The 12665-nt window shown below is 36.5% G+C and overlaps 1 protein-coding gene across 2 annotated transcripts in view; it reads right to left on the bottom strand.

Moving 5' to 3' along the window:
* Positions 1–12665, bottom strand: part of LRP1B (LDL receptor related protein 1B) — a 627450-nt gene that overhangs the window by 221063 nt on the left and 393722 nt on the right. For both annotated transcript variants that reach the window (XM_077784902.2, XM_085584138.1), the window contains 4 exons: positions 7894–8116; positions 4909–5080; positions 2442–2585; positions 145–381 (listed from right to left, as the gene is read on the bottom strand). In XM_077784902.2, coding sequence (XP_077641028.2) covers positions 145–381; positions 2442–2585; positions 4909–5080; positions 7894–8116 — 776 coding nt within the window. The remainder of the gene's footprint in view (positions 1–144; positions 382–2441; positions 2586–4908; positions 5081–7893; positions 8117–12665) is intronic.

The following is a 12665-nucleotide window of genomic DNA, read 5'->3' as shown; positions in this document are numbered from 1 at the left end:
AAACCATCTCCAATCCTGTTCAAGGTCAAATTTGTGTCCGTTTTCTATGGGAGATCCAAAAAACCTTTAAATTATCTGTAAATGTCAGTTCAGCTTCTCGGTAGTGAGCATCTCTGAACGTCACCACCACTGAGCATCACCCACCGTCTTTGAGGATTGTTTCTCTCTCTGTGCCATCAATTTTCTGCCGTCCAATCAGGAAACTGGTGGTGTCAGCAAAGTAAATGTAATTGCTTTCAGCGTGGAAGTCCAGAGCACGAGGGTTGACCAGGTTCTCTATGGGGATCATGTACTCATCAGACATTTTGGTATTCAGGTCCATTCCCCGGATTATTCCCGGCCGTCCCTTCCCATAAAAGAGAAACAATTCATTCTTTGGTCCTGCAAAAGAAAGATTACCAACATAAACAATTGATGCTGCTTAATCTTCTTCACAGTGCATAATGTCCCTGTTAATTAACTGGCATAATTAGTGGGGAGCAGGAGCCTTACTTGACACCAAAAATTAAACTTCCATATATTCTGAAGGTATCTAGATTAAACAAACAAACAAACAAACAAAAAACCCAAGAAAAATAGCTAATCACATTATCTGATTCAAAACACAAGTTACTTCTTACATAATTAAATGTAAGAGCTGCTTACATCTAATTATTTTTTTTGTGTAAAAGTTCACCCTGAAAAAGCAGTTGTCAATTACAGAATAACTTTTCATCTGCTGTGAAGTGGACATACATAGCTCTGTAGACATTTAATTTTACAATTCATTAGGATCTATCAAGGTAGATACACCACAACTGAAGTAGTCTCAAAATCTAACAACACTAGGACGCCAGCATATACAAAATGCTTTTTTTCCACCTAAAGTTTCTCAGAATCAAACAAGAAAAAAGATTAATTTTTTTTTAAGATTGAAAGGAATAAAACAGATCAACGTACTTTGTTATTTCCAGCTGAGGTAGAAAATACAGATAACAAAAGTTCATATTTCTAAAATTTTTACAATTTAAATAATTAAGGTGATTACAAACAACTGAAGCTTAGCAAAGTTATTTTCTTCCCTTAAAGGTACTTATCCTTAGAGCTTATTGCTACCAATATACCTCTTGAAATTCTCTATATGTTTTTTCCTGCTGGCTCTCAGGGTTTTTTGATGGAATTGTTAGTGAAAACTGTATCAGGTTTGACTGAGGTCAAATGAATTCATCCCCCAGCATCCATCAGAGTATCTAACTGCATGTCTTTTATATCTGAACTAAATCAACACTGACTGAAAAGCCAGGTAAAAACCAGGCATTCCCCAAAAGTCCTGCTGGCTGTAGGTGACCAGCAGATTGTGCACATGTAACGTTAGGTATAACCACAGTGCACAAATCAGATTTGTTTTCACAAATATTTGAGAAAAACCTTGCCTTGTTCACATGAATGTTCTGCTTTTGTGCTCCAAGGTGATTGTATGGGTGGAAATTGTACCAGTACCTGTGTGCTGTGGAAATCCATGGCATATAAATAAAGAGTGAGGCTGATTAGTGTAAAACTTGTGATAATTTTAGTATTCTTTGAGCATCCCAGCTTTAACCTGTCACTCCTGTGAACTAAGCCAAATCAAATAACTTTAAGGGAATGAAACGAGTATGTGAACAAGGCATCAGGTACATGTAAAAAGTGTGTAATATTATATAGTGGAAAACTTAGAGTTTAAGCTTTTAGAATATAGTAATAGATAGTAAGATATAGTAGATAGTAAGATAGTAAAATAGAAGTTTTAGGAAAGAAGTTAGGGTTTTTTCCCTTTTTTTAAAATGAGTTTAAGTAGCATTGTAATTAAAAAATTATAATTAAATTATAATAAAAATTACAAATAATAATTGAAATTAAATAAAAGGTCTCTATTATAGTTATATAATATATAATATATATATATATAGATGTATGGAGATATAGATATATAGATATTATATATAGATAGAATATATATCTATAGATATAATATATAGATAGAATATATATCTATATATAATATATAGATAGAATATATATCTATATATAGATATAATATATATAATAATATAGCTATAATAGACATATATAATATATCTATATATTATATATAGATATATAATATTATATCGTTATATAAGTAACTATTTATTAGGTTAAAAGTAAAAAAAATGTGTTATTTTTTACTTAGTTTGTCTTTTAAAAATTTTATTAAAAAATAAAGCTCTATTTTTAGTTTGTTAGAGCATTCTAAAAATCACAGTTTGCGAGACGATAATATAGATAATATTCAATAAACATTTGAATTCAAACAAACAATACTGCCTCACACAAATTTAACTTTAAACAAACTTCGCCCCAGAGCAGCCCGTATGATTAGGGGACACCCAGCAGCACCCCTGGGTGATTCCTGGCTGGCAGAGCGTGGTGCTGTCACGTACTTTTGCACGACCTGCCGTCAGCGGCCAGGATGAAGCCGGTCCTGCAGCGACAGGTCCTTGCTTTGTGGCTGCTGCTGAGCAGGCAGATGTGGGAGCATCCCCCCGGCGTCCCAGACGGGTCCGGCTCACACGCGTGGCTCCTGACTGCAGCCAAGGAAAAAAGCTCAGGTCACTGAATTACATCAGCATGGACAGAGGTCAGACAGAGGGAAAATACAAAGGAAGGGGATTTGTGTCACGAGAAATCTAACTCCAGAATATTACCGCTGAAAAGGTGTTTTTTTAAAGATGATCTCCAAGCCAGGCTAATAATGCCCCGTGCCCGTGGCTGTGTGCAATCAGCCCACGGTGAATGAGCTCCTGCACAGCATTTGCTGGGCAGTGCTTCCCTGGGGGAGCTGGCACTTCTCCCCTTTTCCATTTGGTGCTCGGGTTCATGTGGGTGGTTGGGGTTTTCTGAGGACAGAGTGCATCCCCTGCCCACACAGTCTGGTATTCCTTCTACTCCATTCACAGCACTGTCACTGTAGGATACGTGAAAGCACGACACAAGCCACTGCTATTCTAAGGTGAAAAGGGGAGAATTTACTTTTTGACTTTACTATTTATACTTTTTCAAAGGTGACAGTGGATCGGAGAGTGAAGGTGCTACCTCTCCAATGATATTGAACAAACTGCTAGTACATCAAGTTTCTCCACCCCTATGAAGGAATGCAAAACAATAGGTTGTTTACAGAAAATTGTGTGAGAAAGTTCTCTAACAGAATATAAATTCAGAAGGCTTTAAAAAAATCTTAAAAATCAAAGTAACACAGCACCTTTCTGGGCAGACACATGTGCTGAAACTAAGGAATAGAACAAGCCTTCTAGAATTCTTCCATTTTATAGAATCACAGAATGGTTTGGGTGGGAAGGGGCCTTAGAGCCCATTTTATTCCAACCCCCTGCCATTGGCAGGGACACCTCCCACTAAACCAGGATGTTCCAAGCCCCATCCAATCTTGCCTTGAACACTTCCTGGGATGGGGTGCAGATTTGTACAGCTGGGATATAAATCCAGCTGAAGTCAAATAATTCCTTATCCTTGAATGCATATTTCCAAATGCATGGCTCTATATTAGCAGCCTAATTTTGTTATTATTTTTTTTTACTGTTTAAGGCAGTATCTACTGGGCTATCTTACATTTTCTAAGCTGACTTAAACCAGAAGAAAAGAGTATTCTAGTTCAAAAAATGTTTCATTCTTCCTACTTTACCTCAAGCTTTTCAGGTTTGTTTCTTTTAAAATAAAGCAATCAAGTGGTTTAGGGTCGATAAGGTTAAAGGTAATACAGAAACTCCACCAAGCTGAGACAGCTGTTATAGAGAATCTTGACAAGGAGCAAACATGTCCATTCAAAACTAAAGGAGTAGTGGAGTAATCACAGGATGTAATAAAAGATTACACTGTGCTCATGTCTCTCCTCTACTCAACCTCTCTGACTCCCTCAGGAGTACGAGAGGGATGATAATAGCAAAGAAAGAGTCTTTACAGCCTCCTTCAGACATTGACATCTGCAAATCAATGTCCTCAGCTCCAGGGTGAAAATTAGTTCACCCACTCTACATCAATTTAGAGTTTGTTGCCACTTCAGAAACTTCTTCAGAAGCAGCCATTCTGTTTAGAAACATCGACGTTGAGAATTGATGTGTTGGCTTTTCTGTCTAAGCAGTCATGGCAATGATTTATTGTTATCAGCCATGCCAAAAACATTCTCATAAAGCATCATGGTAAATATTCTGGATCTTGCTATCTTTGCACTAATTTCCCAGAACTCCCACTGATGTTCTGTATGCAAAAAAGATGTGAACAGATTACAGTCATACAGGACTACAGACCTCAGAAATTGATGTTTTACCAAAAAATCCCGAGATAAAAAACAGTTATTTCATTCTAGATGAAAATGAAGATTTCTTTCACAGATGGCAAAGCTGATATTCACACAAAGCAAGGACACCCTGCCAGCATTTCCCTCTCACCAGGGCTGTGCTGGCAGCTCAGCTGCCCACACCTCTGTGCCTTTTTGGCAGCCCCAAAGACAGGAGCTCACCTGAGATGTGGGTTCTGTCTGAAAAACCCTCCCAGAGATATCAGGAATCTCTGAGGTCTGAGACCAGAGCATGTGGACAACACTGGACATCCAACAAGCCTGAAGGTGTTAAACTCTCAGAATGCTGAGGGTCAGAACGTGCAGAGCAGGGCTCTCGGGCAGTTCTCCAAACTGAATTGTCTGGAAAGGGCTGAGTTGGAGCTTAGAGACACGGGAAGAGTGGAACAACCACACAAAACTCAAGGAACAGAAAGATGCGTCAAAAGGACAAATTTTAATTCCATCTTCAGATACTATTTTCTGGTAGGACCTTTCGAACTGCACAACCACTTATTATCTGGTTTTGTGCTTTCTAGAGAGAGGAAATTTGATCTTACCTGCTGCTTGAGTTCTCTTCTGGTACACACGGATCTCTTTAGCATTGTCCAGCCTAGCAAGAGCCTGAACATCAGTGCCATTGTATCTGTCTATTCGTAATATGCTGAGGTTGTCTGAATTAATTGTATATAAATAGTTTTCAAACACTGCCAAACCACTAAGATGCCTAATCTGGAAAAGAAACAAATGGTATCATTATTTTAACTCAATATTTGAGGCATATCTATGGGTTGTAAATGTCAAACACTGCTGTGGATTGTATGTGATAAACTGCACAAAAGGCTTTCTGAGTACTTGTAAATAATAATCACAAAATACACTAAAAGTATAGTTCACATTCTTGTAGTCTGAAATTTATAATTAGAAAAGCTTTTAGAAGAAAGGTAGAAAATTAAGTTATTTAGCAATCTAAATTCCTTTACTCTACAAATTGCCCAGTTTCTCTGTTTTTTAAATTAAAATCTACATTCATGAAGTGCAACAGGTACATTAGTATTAACTAATGATCATTAACTAACAGTAACTAAGATAAATTAACTATTATTAACTAATAAATACAGCATACTCAGAAATTTAAAACACAGTTCATAGGTGGAAGTGATCCACTGTTTACAATTATTTTATGGTCAAATCAGGGCAAATGGTGCAAGATATACCTGATGAATATTTTCTTGAGTACATGAGACATAAACAAATTCTCTCAGCTCTGTTGTGTTCCCTTTGTATCTCCAAATATAGTAGTGGCCACTTGTTAGTGCTTGTTTATGAAAAAGTGAATTCTAAAATTGTGATAATCTTTGATGGGTCTGTGTACATTGATTAAAAATTACATAATAGCTGGTAGTTAGACAATCACAGCTCAAACACAGTGTCAATAATTTAGAGGCTGAGCTTGATTTATAGATTTAGAAAATGTAAAATATCTCACTGGCAATTTTGAAAACTGAACAAATAAAAGAAAAATTTTTTGGCAGACATTCAGATAGTCACAGGTTGAATATCTTATTACTTTAATCATTCAATTGCTCACCAAAAAGTATTTACTTATCTCATTCACTCCCAATTTCAGAGATACATTAACCAAAAACCAACCCAAACAAAAAAACCTTGTTATGCATCAAGTAATTCAGTCATTCTGGAAATTATACCACAGCTGCCCAAGTCTTGCCATTGTATTCTGTCCTCACCCAGAAAAAAGAATAATAATTGACATCATTGCAAGCATTTGATTAAGACCCAATAGAAATTCAACGCAATTATAGTAAGATGAAAAAGAAAACAGCTTTGAAAATAAAGCCACATCTGTACCAAACTGTGGAATTCTTCCCTGAATTATAATTCTTTCTTCCCTGTTTCCATTTCCACTCAGTTTAAATCTTTATCATGTAACTTCCATGAGGGATTTTCTTTATTAAAACTATTAAAAGTATGTGGCTCATTTTGCAATGGTTTTTATAATTTAATTATGATCTAATTATTTGTATTTATTTTTTAATTTTTTAGGTTTTCTACATCTCATGAAGCTTTCCAGCAATATCCTGTACATGAGTGGAAACATTACTGGCTTTTCCTTTTAAAGCCACCCAGGTTGTCAATCACAGAATCCAGTTTTGTTTGGAAATCACATCTTTGACATGTTTGTACTTACACAATAAACTTTAGTCCCTAATAATTTTTGGGAACAGTTTCGTGGTCTGCTGTTTCCTTGGATTAATGAGGAGTAATTTGATGAAACAGTCATTCTAGGTCATGGCATATGCAGCACAAAACATACTGAAACTACCAATTCTTCATTTGAGTAGAAAGACAATCAGTACCATTTGTGACAATAGTGAGAAATCAAACTTTTTAATCCCCTTCACCCAGATCAAAAATCAGAGATCTCATTTTTTAGCTAGTTAGGAGAAGAATCCCTCTGAACTTGATAAAGTATCCTCTTTTTCATCTACATTTCAGAAAGAAGAGGAAGAACAAGCATCTCTCCTATGACACAGGTACAGCTCAGTTAGGAGCCTGTTAAAAGTATTTGTTAATGATTTCTGAAAATTATTTTAGCTTTTTAAATATCTACTTCAAAATGGTACTTAGAAAAACAAAAACAAAACCAAAAATCCCCAAAGTTTTCAAGACCTCTCGTTCCAGAGCTGGTTAAAGACAGGGGATAGATTGGCAAAAATAGGAAGGTTTTTGCCAAACCACCACTTAGACTGCTTTTTGTCACATTTCTGCCTATTTTTAGTTAACAGACTAACCAGCTGCATCTTGCTAAACACTGATTACTTGAAAGCAACAAATGACAGAAGAACAGGTAAAATGTTTATTCTGCTTACACATTTTTACATCCCCTGTTTAATCTCAGGCAGAAATATACACAAACCGGGTGCCCACACCTGGTAGTTCAGGGAGTGACCAGAACAGTTTGGTTTTTGCTGATTTTCCCTGGATTTATATAAAACTCACAACTCTTCCACTCTCCAGGCTAATGGACTGAAATGTTCCTGCTCTAAAACTCACACTCAGAGTTTGTATTTATGACTCTGAACATTGGGATCAGCTGTGAAAACCATCATTGCCACCAACAAAAATAAGATTTAAGGGTGTCCAGATTAGTCTGAATGGGTGAACAGCTTTTGCTATTCAATTTCACATTATTGTGCCTGTTAGTCTCTCCTTCCTGAGTGGGTAAGGACATCTTGTCATTAATGATTTATCTCCCTGCACCTTTCCACCTCTGATTTTCCCTCCTGAAGTCTTTAACAACAGTGACTTACAGGGTGCATTGTTAATGAGACACTGCATGGAAATATTCATGGGTTGCAAAATTGCTAAATTGCAGATTAACCAAAGCATGTAGATGGATCTTTTAAATTATAACACATGAGAACTAAAAAGGAAAAAAACTATGAAATTCCTGTAGCTGCTAGCACTATGTGCATTCATTTATTGATATCAGTACTTTTTACTGATTTGCAAATAATACCTACTTGTCTGCCTTTAGTTATTGTTTGCCTCCTTCTCCCCTGATAGTCAACAACTTCCACAGTCTCCAGGTATATGTCAAGCCAGTACACATATTTATTGATAAGGTCTAGTGCCAGAGCAGTTGGTTGTTCAATTTTGGAGTCTACTATCCACGTCCTGTTCGTTCCATCCATGTCACATCTCTCCACCTTGGCAGCATTCCCGTAGTCTGTAAAGAAAAGTTTGCTGTTGAAAGAAAATAAGATGTTGTAAGTTTTAAAGAGTGTGAGCAGAGTGCAAAGCTGGTGCTGGCTCTGGAAAAAGGAAGTTTTCATTCTTTGTCATTTCAATTTCCTATATACCCCATACTGATAATTATTTTTTTTAAATTCACCATATCTTCTAACAAATTAAAAATTACACAGGATTATCTTTCATATGTAAAGCACAGAAGTTCTAAATGCATTTCGTTACAAAACAGATGCACCATGTAACACTGTAAAATTACAAGCTTAAATTCATTTTTTAACTATTATTTGTAGAAAATAGTTACAGGCAACTGTGACAAAGGCACAAAGCACTCAGGTTGTCTGGAGAATACAAGCTATTGCACACAAGCTATAACAAATACAGGGATCCCCACTGTCAGATATTCTAACATCTATTTCTGAAGGAGCTCCTTTAGTCTGTAGTACATTTGTCTCCACCCTTGGTGTTCAGCTTCAAAATGCTTCCACAAATCCAGTGAGTCATTCCATTCAGGAATAATGGGAAACCATCAAAGACTTACAACTGCTGCTAAAACTCCCTAACCCAATGCTTGATTAGCATCCACTGGGTTTAGCAAATCAATTTTGATTAACCTGACAATATTTTAACAGGATTACCTGTTTGTGAGAACAAATTACACTTGCAGGCTGAAGACCACCTTGCCGTGCCTTTAACATTCTGTAAAGAATAATCTGATTCCAGGCTGAATGTTACTAAAACCACTTTGAGAACCAGGATTTCATTATCCAAATGAAGTGAATTATCTCCTATTTATTACCACTTATGGGAATAACTTTGGATCAATAGCACATAAGACTTCAGATATCTTTATGTGACAGAGCAGTAATTTATAGTAGTAATTTATAGTAATTTATAACCTCTCATAAAAATCCAGTGTTAGGCTATTTGCTGAACAGCAGAATGAAACCCATATCCTTTATTTTCAGTCTTCAAATAAATAAGAATATATTTTAGAGGTAAAGTGTTTCAAGTGCAAAACTTAAAAATAAAATGTAAAAAAAGCCAACAACACAACAACTTTTTAAAAAAGTAAAGGCATTAGAATCATCTATAGTCTATGTGCAGGAGCTGTCAAATGCCAAAATGAATTGATCTCAGAATCATAAAATACAGCTGGAGGAGGATTTGAAAGGTCATGTAGTCCATCACCAGGCCATAAGGCAGAATAAACTTTACCTATAACATTCCTGAGGGATAACTCCATTCCTGACAGGGATTTCTATTAATCAAAATAATTCTGAATTCCTGTCCTGTCTTTCATTGTCATTCTTTATCCCAGCTGTACTCTAAGAGTACATTTAAAAACACAGACTTAACATCCAGGTCTATATAAATCAAAATGTCCATAGCACGGAATATTTGCAAAGTAAAAATCATGCCTGAAAAGCAAAAGTAATGTGGAATGAAAACATAAATAAAAAAAGTGTTTATATAGCAGTATATATGCTTATTTATGTATGCATTCATATAATCAGAAATAACAAGGCCAACACCTGTATATATTTAAAATAAGTTGTTAAAACGTTACATGTACTCCAGACAACAATCTGTACTTCTGGGGATTTGATTTATGTTATTTAATGCAACTTTGTGCCTCAAGATTCAATAATTCAAATAAAGCTCACTTTGGAATCATAGAACCAACTGGGCTTGCTGTGATCAGACATTCACATATAAATAAATATATAAACATACAGATGTATGTAAATACATATCCAGACAGAGCACAGCAGTTACAAACACCTGAAGTTTGACTTCACACTGGCGCTACTGCACAGTGTTCAGTTTTAATAATAATTTAACATTTCTACAGATTAAATTAAAAGTTAAAAAAAATAACTATTAGCCTTTTACAACAAGATCATCTATGTAGATCAGACAAGAAATACAATGTTTGTATGTAATGTAAATACCAGATTCAGTAAGTAATATCTAAGAATTAAGAATATTTAAGAATTTAAGAGGTTGCTCCACCTTTGTGGAATATGGGGTCATTTCTTTTTTCCCCTCAATATCTGTCTTATAATAACATCATTTATGCAAGTTATCATGACTTCATGTGTAAGTGACACTCTTTTTACTCTAAAAATCACTATTCTCTCTGAGACTGACAACAATGAAACTTTATAATTAAAGGAAGAGGCAACAGATAGAACAAGAAAGTAGTTCCCTAAGTGCTGTTGCATGATCAAAGTGCTCTGAAAATTAAATTAAGAAAATTAAATGCTTTACTGTGTAATCTTTAAATGCAATTCTGTATTTAATGACTAATGCAGATTTTTAGAGAGAGGTTGAAAGCAGAACTGCATTTCTAACACAGGAAGTTGACCCACAATTACACTGTATTGCCTTTGCCTTGGGAGCTCTAAAAGATGCACTGTACAGCATTTATTTCAGCTCAAGGCTAATTTTTGTGCTCACAAATGGTGCTGGGTTTGCCTCTCCATTTTCAGCAAAGGGCAAGGAAATCTTTTATCCATTCCCAGAGCAAATTTGGGAGCAAAACTGACCGAGGGCAGGTCCCTGCAGAGCCCAGCTCAGAGCACCGGGGCTGGCAGAGAGCTGAGTCCATCACAGCCTTCATTTCCTGACACTGCCAACCAGGCTAATTGATTGCTAATTGTGGCTGCTGCAACAGTGAAAATGTTGGCACTAAACTGAATTTTATTAAGGCAGGTTATCTTTTGAAAGCTATAGAATTTGTGGAAATTCTGAATCCTGCCTTGAGTTAAACAACAAAAAGGGGAACTCTTCATCAGTTCCTGGTGTTTTGCAGGCATTTAAAATCAAAAGTATTCAGTTGTTTTGACTCTTCCAAAATGATTTCACTGTGGTCCCAGCAGTTAGGACTCTACATCTAATAACTAATGGTGATATCTGAATTACACAGACTGATTTCTGCAGCAGTTTATTTGGCTTATTTTCACCTGTCCTCCTCTCCAGAGCTATTTCTAGATGGAAATCAAATTCTTTCCCTCTGCCCAGCAGCTAGAGATAAGCAAGGCAAGGCAGACTCTCATAAGACAGGCTCTTTCTGCTGCCCTCCTGTGCAGTTATTCCAATTTTAGGTCAGTGATTGAACAAGCATGGCCAGCTCTGGGTTTGCTGCTCCAGACAGAGTTCACCGGGGTCTGCACAACAGCCCAGCAACCTCTCTGCACCAGCTGGAGATTCAGCCACCCCTGGATGACATTTGCTATTTTCACAGCTCTATTACACTGCTGATTTAAACTCTCCCTCTATTCCACACGCCCTCCTCAGTCTAACAATTTAGTCTTAAAAAGTAACTTTTCCAGACAGTTTGGTTCCAGCTAGGAGTAAAAACACAGGCACTATGCTGCCCATATCTGAGCAGTGACAATCTCCAGCCTTTTAAAATAATCCTCCCTGACAAACCCACTGATTAAAAAGAGCAATAAATGTTACCAAATAGAGCTAATTCCAGATGAAAAGACTGTAACCATGAGACAAAAGTGACAGTGAACTTCCCAGTCCCTGCTCTCACCCCAGGGGTCACAGATTCATCTTTCCTTCATTATCAAGCCTCAAAAATAAGTAAGGAGGGCCTCAAAAGGGCTGTTTTTCTTTCTTTACAGAGACATCTGTAGGATAGTTACTGCCTTAGCTCAGCCAAATCCCTTATCACCACCGGTTTTGTCCAGAACCTTTTCTCTCCTCTCTTCCTTTTGTTTTCCAAGCTTTCAGTCACCTCGTTCATAATCCACCTATTTAATTAACTGAGAAATAATTGTTTCCACCTATTTAATTAGCTGAGAAAGAATTGTTTTCCTTGTAAAGCTACATTTGGGCACTTGCATAACTGAAAACTGCTAATTTCTAATGCACCTACGATACCAAACACTGTACAGCAAAATCAGAGTTTAGGGGACAAAAATACACAATTGTAGAGCTCCTTGACAAAAAATAATGGAATATTATAGAAAGTATGTTTAGAAAAAGAGGATGCTTTCTTAGGCAAAGTTATTGCTATGGACAAGACCTAACTACAATAAAGTAATTCCTAGCACATCTCAACAGGAACTATGAACAGAAAGGACAGGGTTTAATTTTCAGAAATTACACTGAGAGAGTCATTTTCAAGACAGAAGGCAACTAAAGATATTCAGTTTATCTTAGCAAAATGAACAAGTCACAAAAGGTTAGAGGCTTTTTTACCAATTTAGGAGCAGGGTTATTCTGTGGGAAAGAAGTTTGAATTGGAATTAAGAGAAATTTAATTGGTTTCAAACATAATGAGAACAGCACTGGCATTGAGTGGCACCACCAATTTATTGTAGGACAAATAAAATAACTAAAATTGTGGAGACTGTGGTGAACAAGGAACTTTCTTCAGAGGAGGTGATCAAAACAGCTAATTAAAAGGACTGTGTGAAAACACCCTTGGGGTTCTCCTACAGCCTATGCTGAGGTGACCCACTGACTGGATTCTCAGAAGGGGCTGCCACACAGTCCTGTATCTGATTTCTACTACATTTTTTAAAAA

Source organism: Lonchura striata, chromosome 7, assembly GCF_050655825.1.
Source record: "Lonchura striata isolate lonStrDom1 chromosome 7, ASM5065582v1, whole genome shotgun sequence".
NCBI lineage: Eukaryota > Metazoa > Chordata > Aves > Passeriformes > Estrildidae > Lonchura > Lonchura striata.
This window is presented reverse-complemented; position numbering and strand designations above follow the sequence as displayed.